The sequence below is a fragment of the Phalacrocorax aristotelis genome, chromosome 2 (assembly GCF_949628215.1).
Source record: "Phalacrocorax aristotelis chromosome 2, bGulAri2.1, whole genome shotgun sequence".
In the NCBI taxonomy this organism is placed as follows: Eukaryota; Metazoa; Chordata; class Aves; order Suliformes; family Phalacrocoracidae; genus Phalacrocorax; species Phalacrocorax aristotelis.
Window position 1 is genome coordinate 57,386,107 of NC_134277.1, and position 27,488 is coordinate 57,413,594.

General features: G+C 42.1%; 1 protein-coding gene across 2 annotated transcripts in view; it reads right to left on the reverse strand.

The window, feature by feature from the left end:
- Positions 1–27,488, reverse strand: part of GLI3 (GLI family zinc finger 3) — a 211,396-nt gene that overhangs the window by 83,982 nt on the left and 99,926 nt on the right. For both annotated transcript variants that reach the window (XM_075083707.1, XM_075083708.1), the window contains one exon: positions 11,644–11,749. In XM_075083707.1, the coding sequence (XP_074939808.1) occupies positions 11,644–11,749 (106 nt within the window). The remainder of the gene's footprint in view (positions 1–11,643; positions 11,750–27,488) is intronic.

The window sequence follows — 27,488 nt, forward strand, 5'->3', positions numbered from 1 at the left end:
ATCAGAAAAGGATGCAGCCTGCATGCAAAGAGCGCTCCCGCCTATGTGCAGCAATACTCTCGGTGGAAAAAAAGCATTGCTAACTGGGATCCACTCTTGCAGCATGAGGACCAGGTTACTGCATCCACCAGGGGGATTACCTGAACAGAAAGAAGAGCTTGAGGTTAGTCCTAAATCTCAACAAAACTCATGTGGTATTCATTGGAAGTTTCTCCTGATGGGTATGACCCGTGACGGTAAAATCAAACTTTGAAATCAATTGATATATGGATTTCATAAATACTCTCATCTCTCAAAAAACAATATTTTTTTACTCCCATAATCCAATGTTTTTACATTTTAGAGAATAAAGCTTTTTGCACTTTTTGTACTTAAGTACCTCTCTCCTCTTTTCATTCATTCAAAGATTTTCTAAGCCTTCCCGACCTCGCACTGCAGAACGCCATGCTCACTATTGTTTCAGCACGTTTCAGCTCCTCCTCTTCCCTTAACTCCTTCCTCCTGCTAAGGCAGGCGCTCCTTCTCCTGGCAAAGCACCCAAAAAGCCTCTCACGTTACCTCAAATGAACACTCTCCTCAATGCCTATTCTGTGATGCCAAGAAACATTCTTTTTCCAAATTCAAAACCAAAGCAAAACAAACTCCTCAGCTTTCATTTCCAGTGCCTACTGTAAGTCATGTCCACAATATTATAAAACGGAGACTGGGGAAAGAGAGAAAACTTTCCTTCAATTCTAATTTTATATGCTAAAATAACATCTTAACAGTTTAAAACAAAAGCAAGTTGGCAATAGCAAAAGACAAGTTCAGTGACTGAATGTCTCTCATATTGCACTTGCTACCTAAATTTGGTTGTGAAGGTAACATTAGACTACAATTTTAACTTTAAAGGACTACAGTCCTAGCAGAAACAGTGATGTGAAGGTTCAGCATTAATCATTTCAGTTGAAGTATGGCTGGATTTGCTTCACATTTCTGTATTAACATTAGCAGACATCCCCAAATCAATATTCACAAGGACTAGTGACTATTATATGAAACAGAGAGAGTACCAGCAAGAATTTCTCACCTAACAGTACTACTTGCAGCAAAAAAAATTACACAGATGTACAGAAATTTCTGTATAAAAATTTCTGTATATGCATGCCTGTATAAAACACACAGATGATTTTCTGAAATGCCTCCCTCCCCCCCAACAAATCCATTACAGTTGATTTGGGGAAGAAAAGTAATTTTGAGCGTGCACCTCAGTGACAGTAGCAGGTGCATGGTACTTGGGTATGCTATACTGACGACTATGAGTCAAGGAGTGACCCTATGAAAACACAACCGCTTCCGAGCTTCTCCCATCCCCCAAGCACCACCGCAAATACCAGGCAAGCCACAGATCAGCACCAACACCCATGAGGGCAGTAGGATCCACAGCTATATAAAGCACAACTTATATCAAAGGTGAATGCTGCTAAACCAAAGTTAAGAGGGGGAAAGAAAGATATTCTGTTATTAGTCACTTCTCAGATTTTCTCTGCCAGTATCAAAGGTCCAGGTGCAGGGGCTGCCTTGGAGTGCAACTAAATCAGAGTGGGAAAACACTCAGTTCTCATCTTAGGCTAAGATGCTTTGTCTCAACCAGGCCAGCTTCTTTATTTGATCATGCAGGCACTGAAAGCCATTGTAGAGCTACGTAATCTTCCCTACAAGTCGGTTCTCACAAATGGTGAATATATAATGGCTGGAACACCACAGCCATCAGAAGAAGCAAGAGACAAAGGCTTCACACCGACGTTCTTGCTGTACTTGTGTGCAACACGGGAGTTGAAAAAGCATTCCCTGGGCAAAGCTGTAACTTTGAACAACCTCAAGAACCAGAAACGGGTAGGAATACCACTTCTAATGTGGCTGTGGGGGGAAATACGTGAAAAACAAGCATTAAGTGTAAAGCAAATGAGTGTTCTGGCTGCACATTTTTTAGAGAAGTAGTAATTCCATTTTGAAGTCTTTGAAGTAAATACACTATCTAAATTCTGGAAGCATTATTAGTTACCTAAACAAAATAGGTAGCTAGGTGTGCAGATGAAAACCACAAAAGGGAACAAACTGGCCAAACTCAGGACTCACCTACACCAGAGGATGACCTACACATTTGCTACCTCAGCACCTTTGTAACTCAATCTAATCACAGGAGTAGAATCACAGTTCCCACAAAAGACGTCAGCATGGAAGACATGAGAGGAACAAGTACGGCAAACCACAGCAGAGGCAGCTACACTTTCTTGGTACTGTCTTGATGATGTACACTGATAGTGATCTTCCAGGGTGAAGCAGAGAACACCTGATTGCCCCTGGTCATTCAGCTCCTGCCCACCCACCCCAAACACCTCCTCCTGCAAATCTGTCCACAATTTTGTTAAATGGGGCTATTTGCATCGGTGGCCTCTATAAACTGGACTAGACTATCAATCTTTTCTCCCACAGGCCACTGGAAAAAGCATGATAAATCCAGGCTGAATTTCAACAGGAAATGCAGGACTGAAAGATGTGTACCCTAAAGGAGATAGCCACTTAAATCTGATATGTTTAGAGATTCTCCCTCACACGAAATACTCCCTAATTTTCTGTTGATCCTTAACACCAATGGATCACAGCACCTCTTAAATAATGCTTTCAAGAAGACGACAGGTCAGTTTGTTCCTTCGGAAGCACTGTATTCCTGGCACACAGGCTCCAGGACGTTTTGCCTCTGTGTCTAACCTCTGTGGGATCTCCAGAAAATTTCCAATAATCTTGTAAAGTTAACTATAAATGCAGTCATAACCTATTGCAGGATCAGACCTACACATTCAGTGCTGCAAAGGACTGAGCAATATATTCTTGCCTGGTCTTTAATGGCAACTTCATAGGGCCCAGCTTCAATGAAAAGCTGCTTCTAAAAAAGGTCCCAAGTCCTTCCTTGGTCATGTAAAGCATCCTAAGAGCAAAAAACAAGCAGCATACCATTTTTCTTTAAATTGTTTCCTCTATTAATCGATAACAACAGTCAGAAATGTTGGCCCAGCTTACCCTGAGGCGCACAGATAAAACACCCATTGCACACATTCCTTCGGGTGGATTTAGGGTCTTCTTTTTTCCTGGCATTATATAATAGAGAATATGCAAGGGCCAGCCATTTAGTCTCCTGCATCTCAGAAGCCCAGCCAACACCAGCTCTAGAGCCTGCTTTCTGTTACAAATATGCAAACAAATATAGACATATACATACACACACAGATATATATAAAAATATAGTGGGTTGAGTAAGGGCTGACAAAAAGGGAAACAAGGTGTTATTTAACTTCTGGCTTTCCTTTCTTTGGAAAGAAATTATGAACTAAAGTCAATCCATACTCCAAGAGTATAGGACATGATGCTTTAGTTGGGGAAGGAGAGAATCTAAGTCAGGGAAAGATTGTATGAGAGCATGATGAAGATGCTCTGTGCTCCTACATTGCAGATGTACTCATTGCTTGCCTTTCATCCGGTTTATACCTACTCTCACTTTATGGACTTCCAATTCACAACACAGAAATCTCACCAGTACATTTCTAAAATGAAAGCAAAAAAAAAAAAGAGAAAGACAGACATAAAGAACGCAGAGATTGTAACATTTCAGCTCTCTTTGAAGCAAGATTTAACATGAGTGGAAGAATTGTACTAAAAAAAAAAAAAAAGGAGTCTGTCACAGTCCAGTACCTCACAGGCCACTGCAACAAGTTTGACAGCAGCCTCTATAGAGTTGGCTTGCTTCTGGTTCACTGCACGTGAATAACACAGTCAATATCTGCTCACTCAACTAATAATGCTGACTACAGCACAAAGAACACTGGAATTTTGTCCAAGAAACCACAGGCTCAGAGCCTCTGAATGTGCACTATATTTAGAGCTTGCATTCTTTGCAGCTGATAACAGCATGAGATAATAGAAATTTCAAGCAGCAGGACTCTAGCATTGCAGCTATTCCATGTACTTTTGGTTAAATGTCAAATTAAGGTAATGATCCACATGTTCTCAATGGTTTTGCCCATGAATATTTTTCCTATTTGTTTTGTTCACCTTTTCCCTCTAATTTTCCATCTTTCTCAGACTCTGTGTTGATCCCTCTATTAGTTTTAACTGTAAAGATCTAGAGTTACTCAGTCCATGATAAATGCAAGCAAAGATAGTCACCCTATTTTGTAAACAGGATGCATGCACACACACACAAATAAGCACACTTGTATACACGTCTGCACACAGGGAGCGCCTCAAAAGCTCAAAGTCATGCCTTGTTATTGCTCAGTCTACAGAAAAATGTTACATACAACACAGTGTCCCGAGGCATGACTTTCCTGGCCATTCATTTTGCTTCCATCATCTCTTAATTCATGCTGGTTCAAAAGTCTGCCTTAGGGAACCACTTCTCCCTGGCAGCTGAGAATTCGTCTAAGCACCGCTAACTGCCCAGATGGGGTAAATCAGAGAAGTGGCAACGCTGTCCAGTGCCGATAGAGACCTCACTGCTGATAAACCTAGGAGCTGTTTGTCTGCAACAACATAATCCATACAAACCTCTTCAAGAATCCCTCTCACTAGATTTGCATGCCACCAGATGAGCCTGTGCCACTCTGCCTCTCAGGTGGGGCTCAGGCAACTGACTCCCTTCAGACCAGTGGATGAGTGTTCCTGAGGACCACTGGGGGCTTTCCCCTCTTTTTCCTCCCTCCATATCGCCCCAGGAAGTTGCCCTGCGAGTTGTTGCTGCTACCGAGTGACCGTACAATGAGAGGTGGTCAGCCAGCAGCCCGCCGGTGAAAGCTCGCCTTTTTCATTAAGGCTGGGGGCTGCTGCCTCTCGAGCGCTTTTCTCGGGGGGGAGGGAATGAACAGAAGACTTGCGGGAAGTTTCTACCAAAGGATTTTTAACAAACCAAACCATTGAATTTTACAAGCTTTTCTCTCTACACCAAAAACCTCACCAAAATTTTCCTCATATTTCAATTGCTGTAACTCCTCCAACCATCCCAAAATCAAGCTGGCTGTACGAGAAGAACAAAGAGCCTCTGTTAACGCAATATTTATCTGCTGCTATTGTTTCTCCTTTATAAATCTGTAGGTCCTTGGCATTACAATTAGCTACTCCAGAGAAAATGATTATGTCACAAAGTATTATCCGCCACAGAAACAGATGAATGATGTGAACCAAATGTACTCTGCTGTGCTCAGAGGCAATTCTGTTGACTTTCATGTAAATGTGCTTGCTAAAAACGGGGATGATTTTTAGCAGCGAATCCTTATTTGATCTAGAATTTATTTGCCAGCAGAAATGAACTTTTAAATAAGATATTCTTCGTAGTAGGAAAAGAACAAATCTGTGAGAAATGTAAGACTTGAATTGAGGGTGCAGAAACTTTTGACTACAGCTTACCTAAATAAAGCAATATAACTAAACTTATGTAGAACAGCTACATTCAAAAATACCTATTTTTACCTAATTTTTTTTCTTTCGAGTGTCTCAGAATAAAAAAATTTAAGAGAATTACATATCTTTTTTTTCTGCCATTTGATATATGCCATCAATAATTTGCTTTCCAAACTCTTCCCAGTTTCAGACTGTTCTTAAAAACACAGTCTGTTTCTGAAGCTACTCCGCAAGTGTACTTACAATGGAGAATTTATGATCTGCAAGTCTTAAGGTAAATATTACTAAACAAGTACCAACAGCTAAACAAAACACTGATTCACTATTTTAAATTATGCAACACTATATACTGAGTGAGAGATTGCAGTTCTGGTCTAGACTTAGGCTTCCTCTTCACCACTTTGTGAAAGGCCTGGCACTGAATGAAAACTACCTGCTGAAGTTTACGTGCGGGCATCGGGCCCTGCTGTTTTACTTCTGTGAATTACCATCACCATGCTGCTCTGTCACTAAGAAAGAGGCATACATGTCGCTTGCAGAGCATACAACATGCATTTCCATGGCATATTTACAGTTGGACTCAATAACCTTAAAGGTCTTTTCCAACCTAAATGATTCTATGATATAACAAACTCTGAATAACCTTAAGGAGCACCAGACCATGCTGCTTCCTTCTCAGAGTCTCACTACAAAAATCCTCCAGGCTATTAGCAGCTGCTTATTCTTGGTGCTGCACTTCTCTTCCAGGGGCAGGTTTCTTGGGGTGCTTCCCATTTAATACAAGATTGCTCCCTGCTTACAGAAAATACTTTCATGGATGATTTTGGAAAGCTGTAACTACAGTCATCTTTTCAGGTCCCAAGAGCTTAACAGTCTTTCTTCTTTGATGGCTCCTGGCTAAACCATAAAACCTGTTCCAAGTCTTACAGTAATTAAAGCCAATTCAACGAGTGATGTTTTTCACACTGGGTGGGGCTCTCCTTTCCACTGTGAAAGGATTAATGAATGCTCTGACAGGCTGACAGACTCCTTGCCAAGTTTCCAGCTTAGAGGTACACTGAGGTAAAGCAGCAGGTAAAAGATTTAAGATGCTTAAATACTATGATTTTTAAAAGAAATGAGAGCTTAGGAATGAAAACCCAAAGGAAAAATCAAAATGTCGGTGAAACCTAAACATCCTATCAAATGTATAGCAAGCAGTTTCCCTCATATAATCAAGTATATTTTGCAGAGCCCATGCTTTAATCTTCTTGCATTTGGACATCCCCCATTATACTGCGTGGTCCAAAATCAGAGACTGATGAAAGCTGAGCATCTGGGCCTGACTTTCCTTTCCTTTTCACCCTTGTGTAAGTGATGTCTGTATAAATTAGATATGAAATAACATATCCAAGAATTGGACTTTCTTTTTATCAACTTGAAGCTGACTCTAAGCAAAACACATGCTTTGCTTTAGTACTGGTGCATCCACACAGTTCAAAATATCTGTTCAAGGCATTCATGTTAGGCACATGCACACTCAGCTGCATGTGCACCATTTCAGGGTGTAAGACTGCCAAGCTCAGACGCCGCTAGCCTCAATCACCAGTTGGAAAAAAAGGAGCTTGGAGTATTGTTGATCCTAGGAAACTACAAGACAGCAGCTTTACCTTGCAGCCTCCTCTTTGCAAGGGCACCCTCCCCGGCCGTAAGCATATGGATAACATCAGTGCACATTCCCTTAGATTTACCTGCTCACACTCCCTTACTCATAGTCTAGGGCTAACGTAAAACGAGATGGCAAGAGAAACCAAGATAGAGACTAAATGGATGAATGTTTTGGGAGCACACATGGTATAACTCGTAGGATGTTCAGCCCTGAAACTTTAACTTCCTACTAGCCTCTTATGACATGTCCATTAAGCGCTCTGGCCATCACCCTGGAGGCCATTCCTGATACTGCCACCTGGCAGTCGTCCCCTGCCCCACATCTGCAGGAGCGTGCTTCCTTCACACTGCGTTAACAGCACCTCGAAATACTAAGGGGAGGTCACCTTCAAAGGCTGTCCAACCCAACTTTGTAATGAAGCAGATTGGGAGCAACCTATTAAACACAACTTGGTAAAGGTGTGGGAACAAATGAATGACCAAGAACACTAACTTCCCAAATTGCTGCAGTTAAATCCGTCAGTAGAAGTTTGCTTCTGCCTTAGGAGCTTTTTTCTTTTTTAAAAAATTAATAAATAGAAACTCTCATTCTGGCCAAGTCAGATTTTAAAAGTTGTGGGGCTACAAATTTATTTACACTTGCACTGTCACAAAAACAGCCAAGACGCCTGTATTCTTCCTCTGCTCACTGCTAACAACTCTCATTCCAACAAAGCCAATGTCAACAAAGTCATCAGGCAACTGCAAGAGTTAGCCAACAGTAAAAGGTTATGGTTTGGTTCTTGTGGAGAAAAATAAAATAGCATTCTCAAAGTATTAATTTATGTTCAAATAAATCAGCGGCATGATTTTGAATCACTGCATACTGACCAGAGAAGGCATCACAGCCTACTGGATGGTCTAGTAAACGCCAAGGACCAAAACCTAGTTTAGCTTCAGTTTTTACTTTAGTACCTTACTTTAGAAATCAATTTTGAAAATTAAGAAAGAACTAGACAAAAACAACAACAAAGAAAAACAGCAAGTGGGATTACTAAAGCCATGCTTCTTTTGGTAGGTTTCAAACATATGATGTGTAACAAATAATTTAACTTGCTAGTTCAATGAAAAGTAGCAAAACTGAATTACAGTTTACTGGAATAGTTTTTAAAACTAAGATTCATGCCTTGAATTTGAAAAAAAACAACAAAACAAAAACAAACAAAAAAAAAACAGAAAACACAAGCTCCAGCTCCAGTTACTCCGTTCATATGTTGCTGTTAAAGAAAAACTTAAGTTTCATACATCTTCCCTTTAGTATAAACCAAAGATGTACTGTAGAAATTCCAGGATAACTACACAGTCCTAACAAACAGGTTTCGGTAACACAAAGTGACACATTTCAGTACATATTCATAAGGGTTGGGGGTTATTATTGGGCTGTAATTGCAGTTGTTCTAACACCTAATAAGCCATGGCTGGAAAAACAAAGGCAGGTTAATTTGTGATTTCCTCTACTCATTCAGAGGCAAATTAAGTGTCAAACAGCTAATACAGAACATATTTCATTTTATGAGATTTTAATTTAATTCTGCACCATATCGTTGATGCCTTAATGTAGGGTGGTTTATCTAAGAAGAGGAGCAATTTATAAACCTCTTTCAATTGAAATCTTTAATGATAGGATACGATAGCATAATTACAGCAATGCCTGCTAGTCCTGCTATACATAAGCATCTGTCAGCAATTCCATCATAAACATAAACCCTTATTTTAGGGGTTTATAACTCAGTTATAAAATTTGGCTCCAGGCTGAAATTTGGGATACAACGGTTCTGCCCATCAGCAATTATACATAGAAATCTTTAGAGCTGAAAGTATGTAAGGTCCCTGTAACACCTTAAAAATACCCCCTTTCTTTTTTCTTTTTCACTTGGCCATTGTTCAAAATTACGTGCACATGTTGTAGGCATCATGCGGACAAGGCCCTCTCCACATTTTTTCTGTATTTGTATTATATCTAAATGAATTTCACTAAGGCTTGACAGGTCCTGGAACACATTTCTAGGAACCTGGGTAACTGGAATGATGCCAAATTTTTGCCCTTTTTTAATTTATATTCCACACACACATATATTTGAGAGTATTATGAAGCTGAGGTGAAAACCACTCATACAATTAAGTCATTGATGAAGCTGTGGGTAAACATTTGTATCCTGCTGGTGTTCTTGCCATTTTCTCTCAGAATTCTCAAATAACTTCTCAGACCCAGGTCAGTCGTCTTTATTTTTTTTTTTTAATGGGCGTTAGGAGAGCAGTTCAAGTAATTGCTCCAAATAATCCTAAATCTAATATGCCTAAGTGATATTCTCACCAGGCTCTGTAAAATTTGTAAGAACACTGCTGGGTGTCTACCTCATATGTACATTAAAACATGTTCCTGAAAACTGCAAAAGCATGAGAAACCTTAACATCTACAAAGAAGCTGTCGGAGTCTGACAGATATTTTTTTTAAGTTGCTTAATTGCATATTTACATTTAATTACACTGACCACAACAGCTCCAAGGGTCCACTGCAGCTCATCATTCCAATGGCAGCACAAACCAGATGAGCAGAGGAATCAACAGAAGTTAATGGAAAAATAAACAGCTGCTATCAAGGAAATTTTCAGTTTAAAGCTTGGGCTGATACCAGACTATGTTTCTAAAGCAGCTGCCTGCAGTCATATCAGATCTCGCTAAGATCTCCTCATCTTTAACAAGCTTCTGCAGGGCCCGGCTGAATCACCACTGCACCGCAGGGTACATCAGGGATTGGGGGCGCACGGCACCTTCCCGTAAAAGGGACATTGATTTCGGCATCAGAGGGGACTACTGCTGCATGCCAAATAAGGCATGAAGCAGACATTTTCAACATCTTTTGGGGCTCTCACAGAAATCCTGGCACTTCTAGCAGTGTAGGCTGCTAGTCCCGATTTCCCACTGTCACCTGAAGCAGGCAGCAGTGGTCTAACCACCCAAAAGCCCTGCCTGCGGGTGCAGGGTGTCCACAGTGTGGGCTGTGTTCATGGCACTCAGGCTCCAGAGAGGGCTCAGCACAGCAAACGCAGCCAGGCAGCGTCCCACGTGGCATGGGTTCCAGAAGCCTCCAGGAAGGCTCACAGGTGGTCCCCAGGTTTTGGATGACAGTCGCTCTGCTGATCCAGGTTAAAACACTTCAGGCAAATTCCCCACTAGCAGGATTATCCTCCCAGCTCCCAAAAACATCCAGGCAGAATATTCGCTGCACTGCAAAATCCAGGATGACCATGTAATAACTCTGTCTGAGCCTGCCACCTTCAGCTTGCAACAGTTTTTAGCAGCAAATTTAAGCATGTGTTTGAGTATATTTTATGACGGGGTTGACCATGGGGTAAACAGTGATGCATCAGAGGAACTCAGAGGAATAAATCACAAGTTTCTGTACTCCCTCCTTCTATAAATACCCACTTTTCCTCTAATGCCCAAGACGACTACAACACAGATTTATTACTTACCTCCAGGCAAATTTGCTCTGAAATTACAATTCAGTAATAGAAGACTGACCCAAAAAAACTGTTAGTAAAATATCGTGTGTGTACTTGGGCATGTAGTTAGGATTGTTAATATCAATTAATTCTGCTCACAGAGGAGGACTTGTTTTAAAACAACTTCATTTTTCTTCTGCATATATGTAATTACACAGCTGTAACTAATAGCCATAGCAAAGCAATCTGCCATCTAAACAACTAGCATTATTCTTCAAAGTATTACTTGTGCTTTTCTTCTTGTATTTTCTAAGTATGAGAGGTGATTAGTAGATATGATTAAATGTATATATCAAGCCTTTTAGCAAAGTACCAAGCCCTGCTTTTCGGATCCATTTTTAATGGTATACAGCAGTTTTCTGGATGCAACAGCTGTTTTATTCAGCAATATTGATAGCCATCTCCCCATATAGTATAAGATAATATTTATTTCTACAGGATTTCACCACTACCACCCTTTTCTAATGCATGTTATCACTGGTATTCATTTCTTTTATCTTTGTGTAAACCATGTGCTCTATCACATTTGCCATTTTGTTTGGGTGACGTTCCCATCAATCAAATGATTGCCTGTGCATGCACACAACAGGGACTATGAAAATTTACCAAAAATTTGCTTCCTAGCAGTCACTGAAGAAAAAGAATTTTAAAAACTTTGGCATTAGAGGAAATTTTAGCTATGAATAAGCCCAAACTTAATACAGACAAAATATGTGTTTTGTCTGACTGTATTTCAGAGAGTTCAGCACTTTTTACTCTAGTATTGATAGAGCAACAGCACACAGAATAAACATCAGCAAAACATATAGGTAACACTTGCCAGCCACCTATTATAACAGGAATTCCCCAGGCACCGGCCTGGGTTTTGCTTCACGAACAGATAACCTTGATGCTTTCCAAAAGTAAATCTCGCTCTCCAACAAGACTGGCAAAGCACCCCAGGTACTTGGCTTTAAAGGTTTGTATACTTGCCCATTCTTCCAGGCAGCTGAAGTGAGGGGAAATACCAAATACTCACACATGCAGAGGAGGAATGGGAGATGGTTCATAATGGTAGCGTCCCTCATGATGTCTCGCATCAATTGGTACAGGAGGATGGAATGCTGGAAAGAGGTGAGGCGGATCTGAAAAAACAAGCGAGGTTCCCAGATCTGAGTATCTCCAATGACACTTTAAAAACAACATTCATAAAAATGGAGCAGATATTGAAAAGCATGTGTCAACACCACTACGACTTACGGGTTGCATTCTACTTCCCTGCTGCAGTCAGTCAGGTCTGTCTTAGAGGAGAGTTTGGCCCTCGGTGTTTGCATGAGTATGTATTGACTAATTTTATTATTCTCTTTTTGTAGCTTAAATGGAAAGGGATGTGAAGATGTCTTTAATAAATAATTATGTACCCATATATGAAGTGTCAGACCAAGAGGACCATCAAGCCTTTCATAAGCATTCCTCATTTATTTATCTTTTATTAAAACATGTACACAAAAAAAATAAAAATCCCAGGACGAAAAGCCTAAGCAGAGATACAATACAATAAAAAAAGTACATCCTCAGAGATGTAACACACAATCCTACAATGGAAAGCAAAACTGAAGCGGCATGCTGAAAAAATTACTATCTGGAGTAAATCAGACAACAGAGTTAAAAGGGAAATGCAGTTGGGAAAGGCTGTACTGGAGATGCTTAACTGCGTCACAGGGATGGCCACATCCGGAGGAATGTGCCTGAGGACAGGGAGACTAATTTCATACACTGCTCTTAAAAAGGAGGGGTGCTTTCTTTGTCCCCCACAGCTGGAGACACAGGGACACACGGCTGCAATAAGCTCCCCAGCCCTGTCTCCTCCAAGGCTTTCACAGCACTGGGGCTTTTGCAGCTGCTGGGGCTCCTGTTCCCCGCTGCTTCTGGAGAGCCTCAGCAATGAGGCTGACAAAAGGGGGAATGCACCCCTGCTGCCCCCAAGGGCTCTGCCCTGAGGAGCCAAGCATGAGTCCAGCCGCAGCTCCCCAGTGCTTCTGCAGCAGGACTACCTCCCAGCTTCGGAGGACACGACGCACACAGACCACAGCTCTTCGCACCAGCACACTGGTGCTATTTGTGTGCCTAAAGGGGGTTACTGCCAACTGTGCTGCTCACTGCTGCCTCCCAAACGCCCAAAATTCAAACGAGGTGCTGAGCATCTCCAATGGCACGAAACAAACCAGTCCTGCCCAATTATTACCCAATTGCCACTTTGGATGAAGTCATGTGTTTATCCAACACCAAAACCTGAGAAGTACTGACATTAGATCACATCCTGGATTTATAAAATTATGCACTGGCAGTAAAACTAAGCCTATTTTGGTTTTGCCTGCTGACTCTGGAAGGTATCTTCTCTTTGTATTTCCTGCCTTTCCTATTCATCAAAATGTAATCCTCCTCTTAGATTATGTTATCTGTGAAAGCAGTTCCCTCACGCCAACTAGGATTGTTTAAAAAAAAAGTTGGGTTGGTTTATTATTATGTTTTGAAAAGGGAGAAAGAACGAGAGGAACACACCACATGGCCCTGAGGGAGTAAACAGAGGGTATGAAGGGGAAATCACATAAATTCTAAGGAAATATTCCCAGTATTTCAGGAAAATCTGGAAACATCTGACACGGCCTGTCCAGTTTCATGGCTTGATTTTGTGAAACATCATCACCATATGATCAGCCACAGCACATTTTTGCCGTTTCCTGACTCAGGGCTTAGGCACCATAAATGAAAAATAATTGTGGCTTACTACTGAGAGCTGGGAGCTCAAACTCGCAGTAGCTTGAATTCTTGTTCTGCTGCACCAACTGGACCCTGGCACGCAATCCGTTACCAGCTTCGCTCCCCATGCCGAGCACTCCTGGGCTTCAGCAGAAGTAAAGGTGGGTCACAGATGACCAGGTACCCCTGTGAACACACTGTCATCATCCAGTGGAGGATGCTTGCTGCCGCCTCCTGAAACACATTCTTCACCAGCCACCAAGGTGGAGAAGGGGGAAAGGGGCATGAGAAGTGTGTTTTAGTGCATCTTTCTGCCTGTCCTGTTCCCTACTTCGCTGGTATTGGACTACAGCAGCGTAAGCCGAACAGAGGAGCTTAAAACATGTGTCTTGCATGTTACCGTAAAAACACTTCCACCATTTTTTCAGCAAAGAAGGAAGTCGGTCATGCCCTCATAGATGCACAGGCAAGTACTCTGCCCTATGCATCTCTGAAGAGTGAGTCTGAGAAGCACAGGTGAGACCACAAGATTTTGTCACCCTTACTCATGTCAGACAGTATGGGCTCCACATGGTCAAAGCAAGCAATCCCACCCAGGACACTAGCCTCCTTCACCATCCCACCCTCACCCAGCCTGAGCAACTGCCCATTAAAAGCAGCCCCAACATCTATGCAGTGAAACACCATTTAACCCTTCTGAATGCAATCATCTATCTTCCTCTGAGGAATGGAAAACAAGTATTAAATGACCCATAAAAGGGTATTCCCCTTTGTGGGGCCTACGCAGCACAGAGAACCAACAAGTTGTATTTAATACATGGGGTATAAATCTCCAAGAACACCTTTTTAAGTCCTCTCACATTAAGCTCCTTTGTATATCTTGGTTGCATCTTATTTGCAGTTTCCATCTGGCAAACAGCCTTATACCATCACAGCACAGGGAGCTGTTTCTGTCAGCCCTGTGCCGACTGGAGCAGAGCTGCATATCAAAACCCAACATAATTATCCATCTCACAGTTTATTATTTACACATGAGCAATACAGCTGGTGAACATCATAACTCAAGTGTATGTGTAATAAGTTACTCCACTGTAACCATCTCCTGTTGCAACCCTTAAGAAAAACCACATGATGACTTTTCCAAAGTCAGGCTAAAACTGCTGAAGCAGAATAAAGTGCCACTAAACCTGGCTACCTCCTATTTATCATATAATTTCCTGACTGATGGTTCCACAAACCAGCTGCTAAGTGCTGTGTACTCTACTGTCAGCAGACTAACATGCTAAATGGCAGACAGGGAGAATAATATGCAGAACTAGTGGAGTCAATTTTACTGAGGGAATTCAAATTCTGCCATGTTTGGGTCAGCCCTCAGTGCAGAGGAGGGCAGTAAATTCTACATGCTTGGGGTCCAAAACCACTCCACTTTGAAGAGCGTTGAATATGTATATGGAAAGACTCTTAGATCAAACAGAGACCTGCCAAAGCACCCATCATCCAGGGCTTCACTTGGAATTCACTTGAAACTCCATAAAAATGTAATTGGTTGACATGCATTTATATGGAAATACATAGTAAGAAGTCTGCAAAGCAGTAACTCGGGCTGTAGCCAGTTTCACATTGCTTTTTCATATCCCACCCAGTAACTATTTCATTAAAGGCACAATCAGAAGGTTACAGGCACATTTTGCTACTATTATTTATGCTGTAGCTGAGTAAAGAATGAGTGAGACTACTCACTGGCTGGAATTGAATCTAGACCTACCTTCTTCAGGAAGAAGATACTTCCTGACCTAAATGTACAGTACAGGAGTTGCGACAGACAGAATTCCTCGACCAATCCTTCAATTACATCCTTGCAGAGACTTCCTGACGTAAGTGTACCATACAGAAGTTGAGACAGACAGATGCTGCCTCTGTATTTGGACCCCTCAGCTCCAATTCAGCAGCAGTATCCAATCCTGTGCTTAAATGTCACTATTTTCAAGAACCTGTACGGACATGCCAAGGCACTGGAAATACACTCAAACACATTCCTCATGCATTGCTGAATTCGGTGGCTGTTGCTGCCTTCTGAATTCTCTGCTGCCTACTACTGTAAGCTTCCTTTAGATGCTCTCCTGTCTCCTGCATAGCTAACTGGGTCTCCTCGAAACAAAATGGGGGATACAACTGCCTGAAATGCTACAAACTCATCCATTTTATCACTCTGAGATTTTCTGGAAAATATGTCAATTTATGCTGATTTTTTGTTGTGTAAAATGTGCCTTTTTATTTCTTCTTCAAGAATCTTTCTTGCCTTCTTAAAGAAAGTGAATAGGATCATCTCTCTCAAATTACAATCACTCCCATACAGGAAAAAAGAAGAGACCTACACTTGTTCTCTGAAAGTCAGCAACCTAGGGCTCTGCTGCAGCAGCATCAAGGGAAAGAATCTGGGAGAAATGACAGGTATGGTCCTTGCTGCTGAACAGCAAACCTGAACAGAAGTCTGAAGAGATGTAGCAGGCAGCAGCAATTCACTGCAAGACTTGGTGGAAAGGTGCACAATGCCAGCTGGCTCAAAGGTGCTGTTTAACACCTTGAGACAACGGCAAAGAAGTTAGGCTGCTCTAAAGCTTGCTGAAATTAAGGATAACTTTTCTGCAGACTCTGTAGTCTCTCAAATAAGCCTTACTCAGTTAGGGGATCACTACATTTGGAAAGTTTGGCTGTGACGGTAAGGCTAGTGAAACACTCTGCCCTCAGCTAACTGACTTGCTCAAGCACCTTGTGATTCCTGCCAAACCCTTGCAGAAGACGGCTGCTGAAATGACAGGCTGCATTTTTCAGCATCTCAAGAAAACATTTGCTACTGTAGAAAACGCCTGCATCAGCTTGAACGTGCCCAGTGTGGCCCTGATGCCTGCACCTGGGTCATGAGATCAGGGCCAAGCAAACACAGGACTCAAGCCCAACACAGGAAGCCCTTGTTACGTTTCAGCAGATTTGTCTTCAGGACCATCAGCTCACCAAATTATATGTCAGAACTAAGCCAGGTGCAAAATTCCATCTCAGATGTAACGTCATTTGAGGTGAAACCCCCTTCCCGCTTAAATTCACTATGGTCTTGATGCTGAACTTGGTGGTACCAGGCTTTCACACCAGATGTAACAGAAACAATATCAGGCAAAATACAGCCTCCTCACTAATGTCTTTTCAATATGCAGAACAGTTTTGAAGAGCTTGCCAGCAAATTTCTACACTTCCTTTGGTTCATAAGCTGATCACCAGATGGGAATTTTCTAATATTCAGGTTTGCAGAATCCCTAAGGGCACCACTGTTTCTTCATGTACGTTTGCTTCTGATGATCTGAACTTAATGGTATTGCCAGGTTTTATGGCAAGAATTAGGTTCTTTTTTGCCAAGCAAAGATCCTATTTTGGATTTCTGTTTAATTACAGCTTGCGTTAGGGCTCAATAAGAGCATGCATTGTCTTTGGGGGGGTTTTCGGTTCTCTTTCAGAAAGGGGTGAGTTACGTTCTCTACGTATGCTTATACAGAGGCTTTAATCAGGAAGAAAAATGACTGAGCCACAGCCACACATTAATGCATGCACTTAACTTCGTGCACTTTGAAGAGTCTCCCTACGGTGACTGGGGTTGCTGCTTCAGCGTGGCTGGTTGCCATCTGAAGCACTGCTTATTTGCAGGCTGATCCACAGATGTGCTACAGCCAGTTATCTCAGGAGGCTTTTCCGTGTGTGTGTGTGTCCATGCGTGCGTGCATGCACGCACTCACTTCCAATGCAGCAACCATCGTGTTGACATGGACACAACTACTCACTCTCTGACTTCACAAAGAAGGAGATTTTAAGTAGGAAAAAGAAAAAGCCATGGCAAAACAAAACCAAAAAAAGCAAATAAATGGATCAAGCCAAGAAATGGACAGAGAGAGAGTGGGAAAACGAATTTTTCGTTGGTATATCCTCTCCATTTCAGTAACACTAAATGTTAATTGTTATAAAACATCCAGTAAATATAACACTTTCAGAGAAAAACACAATTTTCAATCAGATCACATCCCTTCCATGTGTTTGGGTGTATTAATGATGATCAGACTTCCCCTCCCTACCCTCTGCTTATGCTTGCACAGCCTATACACTGACCTTAAAAATAAACCACAGGAGTTCCAGGCCAAACCTCACAAACCAGAGCACAGCTCCAGCTCTGTGCCTCTTGTTACAGCTGAAAAATAATTTCTACCTTTGCAAAACTGAAAATTAAGATTTCAGGGCATCTTAGATCCCTGCCATCTATTTTACCGCTTTTTAGTTTGTAAACTTAAACACCTTGTGGGAACATGCTTCATTTTTTTTAGCAGTTCCACAACCACCATCATGCCAAACACATGAAGGACAAGCAGTTATCTGTGTGCTGGAAGAAAAGTGGCTGGAAATTATTTCATCAGCTGGCACTGAGAGGTCTTTAATATGCCAAATTTACTGCAGGTATTGGCTAAACAACTGCTGGATTGATTTCAGTTTGAATGCTTTATTATTCCTCCCAGTCACTGCAACTCTGCTGTCTGAGGAGCAGGACTGCCTTCTGGAATACTAACTTGACTTCCTCAAGTCCACTAAGCTGACTCCAGTGCTTCCTTGCTGTTTGACCGTCAGAAAAAGAAAAAAGAAAAGTAGTAAGAGACAGCCTTGCAGGATAATAAATATATTGCATGTATAAAACACCTTGGACTGAGGAATCTCAAATTCTTTAAGAACATAATTTCTGATTCATCACAGCCCAGTGACTACAAATGACTGTTTCCACTAGGATGGACTCACCGGTAAGCAAAGGAAGGACTCCATGTGCTGCCCTGATCGTGCAGTCATGAACTTGCCTGGTAAGCGGGGTGGGCACAGCAGTGCCACCCCACAGCCCCCCAGGATACACATTTTTCAGAGGAAGAAAGCCAAGGCACTCCACCAGCAGAGTTTGCCCAAGAACAAACAGCAAATTGGTAGAAATGCACCAGGAGTATCCCACCTCAGTAGCTTCTTCCACCCAAACAACACTGTCTGCTTCATCCTATCAGCAACCTTAGAAAACCCCCATGAACATGACAAACAGTTGCATATAGCCAGCATCTGTATATCGGCCCATGCTTTCAGAAAAAGATGATGACAATGAGACCTCTTAGCCTCATCACCATGTTATTTGGAGGGAAAATTGTTTCATCTAACAGCTGGCTCTTGGTATGGCATAGCTCATCTTTTTCATAACCTCTGGATCCCACGCAGCATTTCTTAACAAACTTAATAATGTGGTCTCCGCAAGAAAATGACAAATTATCCTCTGCCAGGAAGCTGACAAAAGAAATCCCTCCCTCCGCTACCTCCAGTGGACTCTGCAGCAAAAAAATAATTCAGCTTCTGCCTTGCAACACGCTTGCTGTTTTGTTGTTGCTCCCCCTAACCTCTCATGCCACCGTGCATCAGTGCATCCTCCACCACTTAAAAATCCCCCCACAGGAATTACGGAAAACAAAACAAGCATCCATGTTTAACTCTCAACAACCCCAGGCAAGTGGTTTTATCCAGCTGCTCTGGAATACTTCCCACCTTTGATTACACATGTGTATGAAGGATCACATCCTCAGCATTTCCTCCTTTACGAGCAGCAAGTAACTGGATGCATAACCACAATATATACACAAATAATTTGTACCTATGTACGTGTGCATACCCGTTCCTGTAACACACGGCAAATTCCAGTGGTCGAAGGTGAGCTACAAAGTGGAAACTAAGGAAATGAAAAGATTATAAAAGAGCTAAATCCTGATCCACACTGGAGAGAACTAAAGGAGAAATCTCACAGCAGCTCCAAACTACTCCTAAGCAGAGGTTTAACGTGGGCTTCCTGACCAGTGGGAACAAGGAGCTGCCATGCTACAGCTTGATTATTCCCTATGGCTCAACATAGCTCAAGGAAAGCATTCAAATTCCCTGCTGTCAGCTGCATGCACTAACTCAGCAATGACAAATATTTGTAAGATGGAAAGGTAAATGTGGCTAAGGAGAGGTAACAGAAAGCTAGAAACTAGGGAAAAAAATCTAGAAATGTCCTCGTATTGCTGCTGATTTGATGTGGGAACAAGTAAAGACAAGTCGGGTAATTCAACAAGCTTTATAAAGCAGCAGCGTAAGTCAGTCTGCAAATGTTATTTGTTTAAATGATGCTTTGGAGACTTGTGTGCTCTTCTGTGTACCAGAACGAAGTTTAAAAGCTATTTGAAAGGCCAAACCTCAAACAGTTGGCTATCAAGTACAGCACGATGAAAATCACTGTAGCTAAACAGATTTCCAGCAGCTGAAGGTCTGGACCACAGGGTGAAAGACTTGGAAATAGGTTATACTTAGCAGCTTTGATGAGTAATTTATGGCATGATAGGAATTAGAGAGGGAAAAGTATAATTAGATCAATTATGTCTATTTTTAGATCTTAAAACAGTTCAGATTCTATGGGATGCACAATCAGATGAACACTCAGAGATTTCTTTCTCCCTGCTGTTCAACCTGATTTTTAAAAATTTCATCCAAATATTCGTAATTGTTTAGCTTCTCTCTGTACCATCCTTAGCAATTACTCTCCTTCTGTGGTGTTTACACTCTTCAAGCTCTCGCAGATGAGCAGACAGTTATCACATGTGCTGTCAGGCCACTCGATAATATACATTTATTGCATCCTTTAATCTCTACGTCCATGTTCTAAATTAATCACAGTCGCTTGGTTTTGCTCCCTGGGTTTCTTCCAGCTTGGGAGAGATATATAGTTGTCACCCCTGCACTCTTGGGCATCAGGTTTTCATGTGGGCTGACATGACGCTGTTTAGGAAGAGGCAGCCTTAGGAATTTATAATATAAATAACCTCTTCCTGCAAATTTCTCTTTTGAGCAGGCATATGTGTTTCTTATACACAGTCTTAAATACCATTACCTTTCATCTTCCCACTATTAGAGGGTGCCTTCATCATGTGGCAGTGACCTACCCTACCACTTCTAGGGACTGCTGGTGAAATGGGCACTGCTCAAGCCAAGTAAAGGCAACACAAACAGGCTCTTGGTTATTACTTCTTGACATTTCTAAATACTTGACTTTAAGCTGTTTTCTTCCTCATTTTCTCGTCCTCCTTCAGCTTCTCAGAGTTTCTCTCCGATATTTCATTTCTATGCTGGGTACTTTTTGTTTCAAATCATTACTGAAGATGGAAAGTACGGTGAGTTCCCTTAATTTGCCATATCGACATTTATCCTAAGTGCTCACTCAGCCTATTTTTGAGAATGTCATATTGTCAATATTCCAGTCAATATGAGTTAGTGCTTTGAGGCAAATATTTTTAAGGAAAAGGGCCATAGTCAAATTACATCACTTCCCTGTGCCTCAGTCTGGTCACTGTTAACACGGAGATATCCTTTCTGAGACACTCTGACCCCCTTCAGTGAAAAGTCCCAACAAAGAGCTAGAACAACAGTATTTCACCCACTACCCATTATTTCTTTAATTCCTTGAAAAGAGTGGTTCAATTGCCTAACACTGCTTGTTCTTTACGAATCTCTCTTGGGCTTTGCTCGTGATTTTTTCAAGTTTCTTTTTCTTTACAGACAACTTCTTTGTTTCCTATTACTCAGACAGAGGGTGAAAGTACCAGCTTTAGATATAACCACATTTTTGCTGGTTTTTTAGGATTATCTTCTGGCCTGTGTTTCTCTTGCTTTGGGAACTAAGTGCTGCTGACAAAAAGCAGTCGAGCCTTTACATCACCCATTTACAGCCAGCACCACCACTGAGAAACGAGATGAAGGGCATGTATGTCGGAATGTACTTGTTTAAAAACACAAATCAAAAAATCAGAGTGAACAACCTCAGATCAATTAACGCTCATGGTCCTTACACCCTGTGAGGACAGCCCTGAGTTAGCAGCGTGATGTGTCGAAACCACACACTGCATCCGGACGCATCCAAGCTGCGGAGTAGGGGCACATAACTGCAGAAGGCACCCAGCTGCAGAACCAGCTCCAGCATCTCCTGAGCTCTCCTGCCCCTGCTGCATCCTACTTGCACAACCCTCACTGCTAGGACTAGAGTGGCACAGACTGCATGGGTAGGTCCAGCCTCACCAGGGAGGAAAACCACTCCCAAAAATGACAGAAAAGGAAGAATGGAAGAACAGAGACACGAACAGGCAGAAGCATACAAATGCAGTAGCAGGCAAAGCCACAGATGGCATTAGCAAAGATTTTTCCACACAGCAACAGCACAAAGCAAACTCTTCAGGGCAGTTTCCATCTTTACATCACCTGTCAACAGTGCTTACCGCACTAGAGCCCCAGTCTTTGACTGAGCTTTTTGGCACTACCATAGATCATTACAACAGCATGGCTTTCTCCAGCCTCCAGTCAAGGTGGACCAGAGAAAAAGTTGCATTACCTGCCTATACACAGTCATGTTCTTCAGCTTGGTGATTAAGGGACAAGATGGGAGGAAACGTAGAATTAGGTGGAGCATAACGCACAAATATGACAGAATTGGGAAAGGACCGTTCTTCTGCACCCCCAGATGGGCAAGGGGGCACTAAAGAGGAGGCCGCTGCTTTTCACTCTTCTCTTTACACCCTTGAGGAGAAGCCAAGGGTGCCAAGAGGACACAATAGGAGACAAAAGAGGAGAAAGATGAGCAAATTAGGATGAGGCGCACAAACCACCATTCCCTGCCACACAGCCAACTGCCACAGGAGGCTATGGACACTGAAAGTTTAAATGGCCTCAAGGGGAAAGTCACAGAAGAGAAATGCAGTAAGGGTCCAAATGTGTAGAAACCACTTACGGACCAGGAAATTCCTGGACTACAAATCTTAGAAAGTTGAGAGAGTACTTGGGGGCAAAGGGAGAAGACAATCACCTGCCATGTTCTTACATTAACTCATGGGCATCTGCTTTTGGTCATTGCTTGGAAAGGATACCAGGCTGGACAGACCTGTGGTGTAGGCCAGTACAGCCCCTCATGCCCTGTGCACTCCGGGCATGTTCCCCAAGGCCAAGATAGCTGCAAACACCTAACACTCAGCTGGCATGTCACCAACAGCAGTGCCCAAGCTGCGGGACTTCAGCCCATACAGCTCTGTGGCACAAACACGAAGGCTTCACAAGCCTGTTAAAGCCCATCTTTCAGTTGCATGTTCGCACAACATGCTGCACAAAAAAGGGCTTTGGTCTACAGCTAACATCAAGCACATGGTGGTAATAAAAATAACTTAAGATGTCTGTCCCCTGCACACTGAGGTGCAATCCTCCCTTCTACATTTCCATGCAGAGTTCAGATGCAATCTGGCTACAGGAAAACCGGGGACTGCACAGGGGACTTCATTTACCCTCTGGCAGAAGAAGAGGGGACAGCTCTCCTTGGTCCCACCCTCTGGCAATCTTGGAGCTTTTCCAACACATTAAGCATCAGCTTCCTGCCAGTGAAGTGTTTGATGCTCTACTAAATGCAGTGGCACTCAGAGAGGTATGGTAACCCTCCATATGGAAAAGCCATTTGACACAAAGGTTGGAGGTCAAAAGTTTAAATGTTTGTGACAGAAACGACAGCAGTCCTTTTCTGGTCAATAGCATCAAAGGATTTGCCAGCTCTTAATGCTACCATTGTTGCTTGTTTGGATCCTATTGAAATTCTAGCATATTTATTGCACTCCAGGAGCATAAGGACTTTTTGTTTGTTTTAATCTCTATGCTGAACCGAAGGAGTCTGAAGTGTTGTGACTCCCCTTGCTCCTGAAGAGAATGTGCAGGAAAACAATGCCAGAGGATGCGGCATTGTAGTCCCAACCAACTTGGCGCTTTCTTCCCCACCAAAAAACATAAATTATGGATGGAAACATATGGTCTCTATTGGACAGGGCTGGAAATCTCTGCTCCTGAGCTCCCCACATGATCGGTTTTAATTGTTTTGTGCTATGGCAGGGGGTGAAAGGCTCTCCCCACCATCAAGATCTCCATTTTGCCAATCATTGTTGAGAAACATTGTGCCACAGCCGACTAACGTTCCTATTAGGCACAACTGTGTCAGAGCCGGGAACAGCAGTGAGGTTCTCCGAGACGAATTGTAATGCCATAACCACAAAGAGTATCACTTCTCCCAGCCCTCCTTTGCTCCCAAAACTTCTGCTTGCAGTTAGGCAGAAACTTATTACCAGAGCTCTGCAGTGCATGTTCCAAGCATTGTATCAGCCATCGATACCTCGTGCCTTGCCAGGAGCAGGATCCAAGTTCATTTGTTACTACCTTCCTCAGATTCCTGTTCCCCTCTCCACAATGAGGATTAGCAGTTTAAGTTATGTTGCTGACCTCCATCTGGCTAGGCAGAAACAGATGTCCGCGTACGCGGGCACGATCTTATTTCAAAGTGGGGACTCTGGGTTACTAATGACGTTATAAAGGCAACAGCATATGTTGGCTCTCAACAGTCCATTGTCTAATTGGGATGGTTTTAATCAAATATGAATGTACCCAAGTTTTCGCAGCTAATGAATAAATCCCCTTTTTAAATAACGAGAGTAATTTTGAGCTCTCCATCGAGGCAGCATCCCGAGGAATGCCTACATGAGCAGCAGTCATCACCAAAGGCCGTAAGAGGCTGCAGCAACATCCGCTGTTATTCAAACAGCTCCTAACTGCCCTTCCCAGAGGTAAGCTGCAGCCAAATTGTTTTCCTTCACTTCACAAACCAGATATGCATGGCTTATTTGAACAGTCCGAAAGTTTACTTTAGTCTCTGTTTAAATACCTTCTACCACATATTTCAAACAAACAGTTCACTTCATTAGAAAGGCAAACAGCGTAGCCACAGAATACGAGCACTTGAGGAGAACCACGCCGGGCAGAGAAATCCTCTGCCCCTGTGTAAACACCGCCTGCTCTGCAGCTCCGGGCAGCATCCGCCTGCTACGCCACTTCAAAAGCCTTTTCACAAATACTTCACACGTCCGTTTGTAAGTAAATGATAACCCTGAAGAGATTATCTGCAGGGCTGAGAGTCCTGATGACTATCACCACCGCTGCACAGGCAAAGAAAGAAAAACCAAAACGCTTGCTGCCAGCCCTGGGTGAGTTATGAAACTATAATAAACTCAGTGGCAATCCAGTAACATCAGCTAAACCTGTTAAACTGGAAAAGCAGTGCTGCTTTGGTAGCCTGCTTTGGCATATTTGGCTTCACAAAGGGAAGCAAGTTTTACCCTTAGCAATGGAAAGGTTACTGCATCTCCATAGCTATTTATCCAAGTTGTTAAATTGGCACACGGCAGAGAGTTGTACAAAAGAGCAAGAAAACTACGTAGCCAACAAATCATGAGACAAAGCACTAAGCTATTTCTTTCCGGACAAAATACACATGGTGGTCTGAATGCCTCAAGAGCACATGACACACTCTTGAATCCCAGAAACAAGCGTGAAGGGAGAAGGAAGACAGACAACTGGACACAGAGAGAAGGAGAGGCGATGGAAGGCAGCCAGTGCAGGGAGGCTCCTGTCCCCTGCCCTCTCCTTTGCACACCCATGCGGCTCCTGGGGACGCTCGCTGGGAATACACCCCCAAGAAACAGAGTTTGCTGTCACTCCCTGCTGTTTTTACTGCTATGTGCCAACTGAAAAGTTTTCATCAAATTACTGGCATTAGCATGTTTGAGGGAAAGGACATTAGGTTGCTTGTTACAAGTGAAGGCACTCTCACCATCCCCACCACTACCGTCATCGTCAGAGCAATCGCAGCAAGCTATCGGGATGGCATCTCTCGGCACCAGTCATAAAGCACAGACCCATGGTATGCCCAGAACTTTAACATCACCTTAAAAAATAAATTATCAACTATCCATATGCTTTTAAATCCATTCTCAGGCAAAAAGAAACAGCCATAAATCTAAAAATCCTTCAGAAAGTTCATAAGCAGGGACTGACTACACCTGGCTGTAGGGCAAGGGTTCACAAGCCATGAGACCACTGAAATTATTCCAACTATCACATAAAGAGGCGGGGAAAAGATAACATTTTTATATGGGGAAATCAAGTATTGTCATGTATGGACACGAAGGTTAGGACACTTCAGCAACCATAACTTTAACCTTGCAGTGACTCAAAACATAATTTTCAGTCATTTTCAGTCTCAGGGTGAAACTAAGTCCCACAAAGTCAATGACAGTTTCATCTTTAATTTCAGAGGAGTCAGTATAGCCAGCTCTTGTAATTTTATCATTAGTCTTATTTTTCTTTTCAGTGTTTTTTTTTCAAAGCTCCAGTCTTTTCAGTCATGTCACTAAGTAAAAATCTCAGCTTTCATTTAAAAACAGAAAAAAAAGGCAAAAAAAACCCACCACCAACCAAAAAAACCCACACGTATGTTTCCAGCCCTTACGGTTGCAGAGAGAAGGTGGAAAATGAGAAACCCCCAGGTTTCATAACCTATGAGCAAATGAAAAGATTGAATAAAACCACACAAGAGCAGGTATGTAGGTACAGGATCTTTCAATAGGTATGACCTGTTTTGCATGCTCAAATACACAAAGTTATTATTTTGAACACCTAGATACTTGGGAATGGCAGGACAGTATAGCTCTTAAAAATGGTATCTGTTGGCATTAAAATCTGTGGCTTTTAACTGTGATCATCTTTAAAGTTGTTTGCACAGGTTTTGGACCATATCAAAACTGCACACCACATAACATTTTTTATTTAACTACGTAGATGCTTCTTGTACAAAGGGTATTTTTTCTCCTCTCTACTAAGAGTTGGGGATTCTTTTAGATTCTACTTTAAGACTACAATCTGGGTTTATGAGGATTGTTTACTAAAAAGATGTGAGGTAGAAAGATCCTTTCTAAGCATTTTAGTGGAAAGGCTGAATTTAGGTTTAAAGTAGAAATAAAAACCCCTGAGTTTCAGCATGACCTAGAGAAAATAACAGTCTTAGCCAGCTCTTTGAGGGGCTACAATAATATAAACAATAAATTTACTTTTATTATTACAACTGGTAACACAGCTGAGCTAATGGAACTAAAATATCTTCTAAACCAGTTCTTGGAGAGCTGATAATATTAACCTTTAGGTGCCAGGAGTTGGGGATTTCCCAGCGTACCAAGCTGGCTGACTTACTGATACTAAAAATAGGAATCTAAACCCTGCTACTCTTGTGGGTTATGTACAAACAATATGATTTTTTTCAAGCAACTCTGATCTGTTCAGAAAGGTTAAAAAAAAAAAAAGAAGAAATCTATTTCTTTCAAGATCTTTATGGCCTGAGGCTTTTCTAATACAAAAAGGGGAGAACAGTTTATTTTTCATTATGCCATTCCCCAATCTTCAACTTGAAACAGACCACTTCTACAGAAGTTTTTTACGATGTTCCAGCAAGTCCTCTGTTGCAGTTTTTTGCTCCCTAGCACATTCAGTTACTAGCTGAAATTTGCCTGGCCATTCTCCTTAAAGCATCTTCGGTAGCATCAGGAATAATTTTAAGTTGAACAAGACTTAACAGACAGCAACATTGTCTATTTCTTTATCGCATGTATTTATTTCATATAATAACAAAATAAGGACAGTTTGCACATGCAAGACCCAGTTTTACCTTCTGTTTGATCACCCAAACCGAAGAGGAGATGCGCCAGCCTCCCCTGAAGACACATCCTAAATTTTATTTCTCAGAGTGATCTCACTTCTGCAAGTTATACCTACCCAAACAGCACATGGTTTTGTTGGGTTGGTGGTTCAAGGTGGAGGGAACTGAATCTGAACTCCACCTCAGGCACCAGCCAACAGACTACAGCTTTCCTTCCAAATCCAGTACACGCTCCTCTTGCCACAAATGGACAACCTCCATGGAAGAGTCAGTTTAGAGATAAGGAAACTGCACATCCTACAACCCACAAACATAGAAACATAGGAACATAGAAAAAGCATCATCTCTTTCTCTGGAAGTGTTATTTCTGCTCCTTTCTTTACTTGAACAGTCTGCAATTAGTTTCATTTCATCTACCCATACTGCTGCAATACAAACATCAAATGAGCTAAAGAGAACAACTCATGTAACCATCTTAT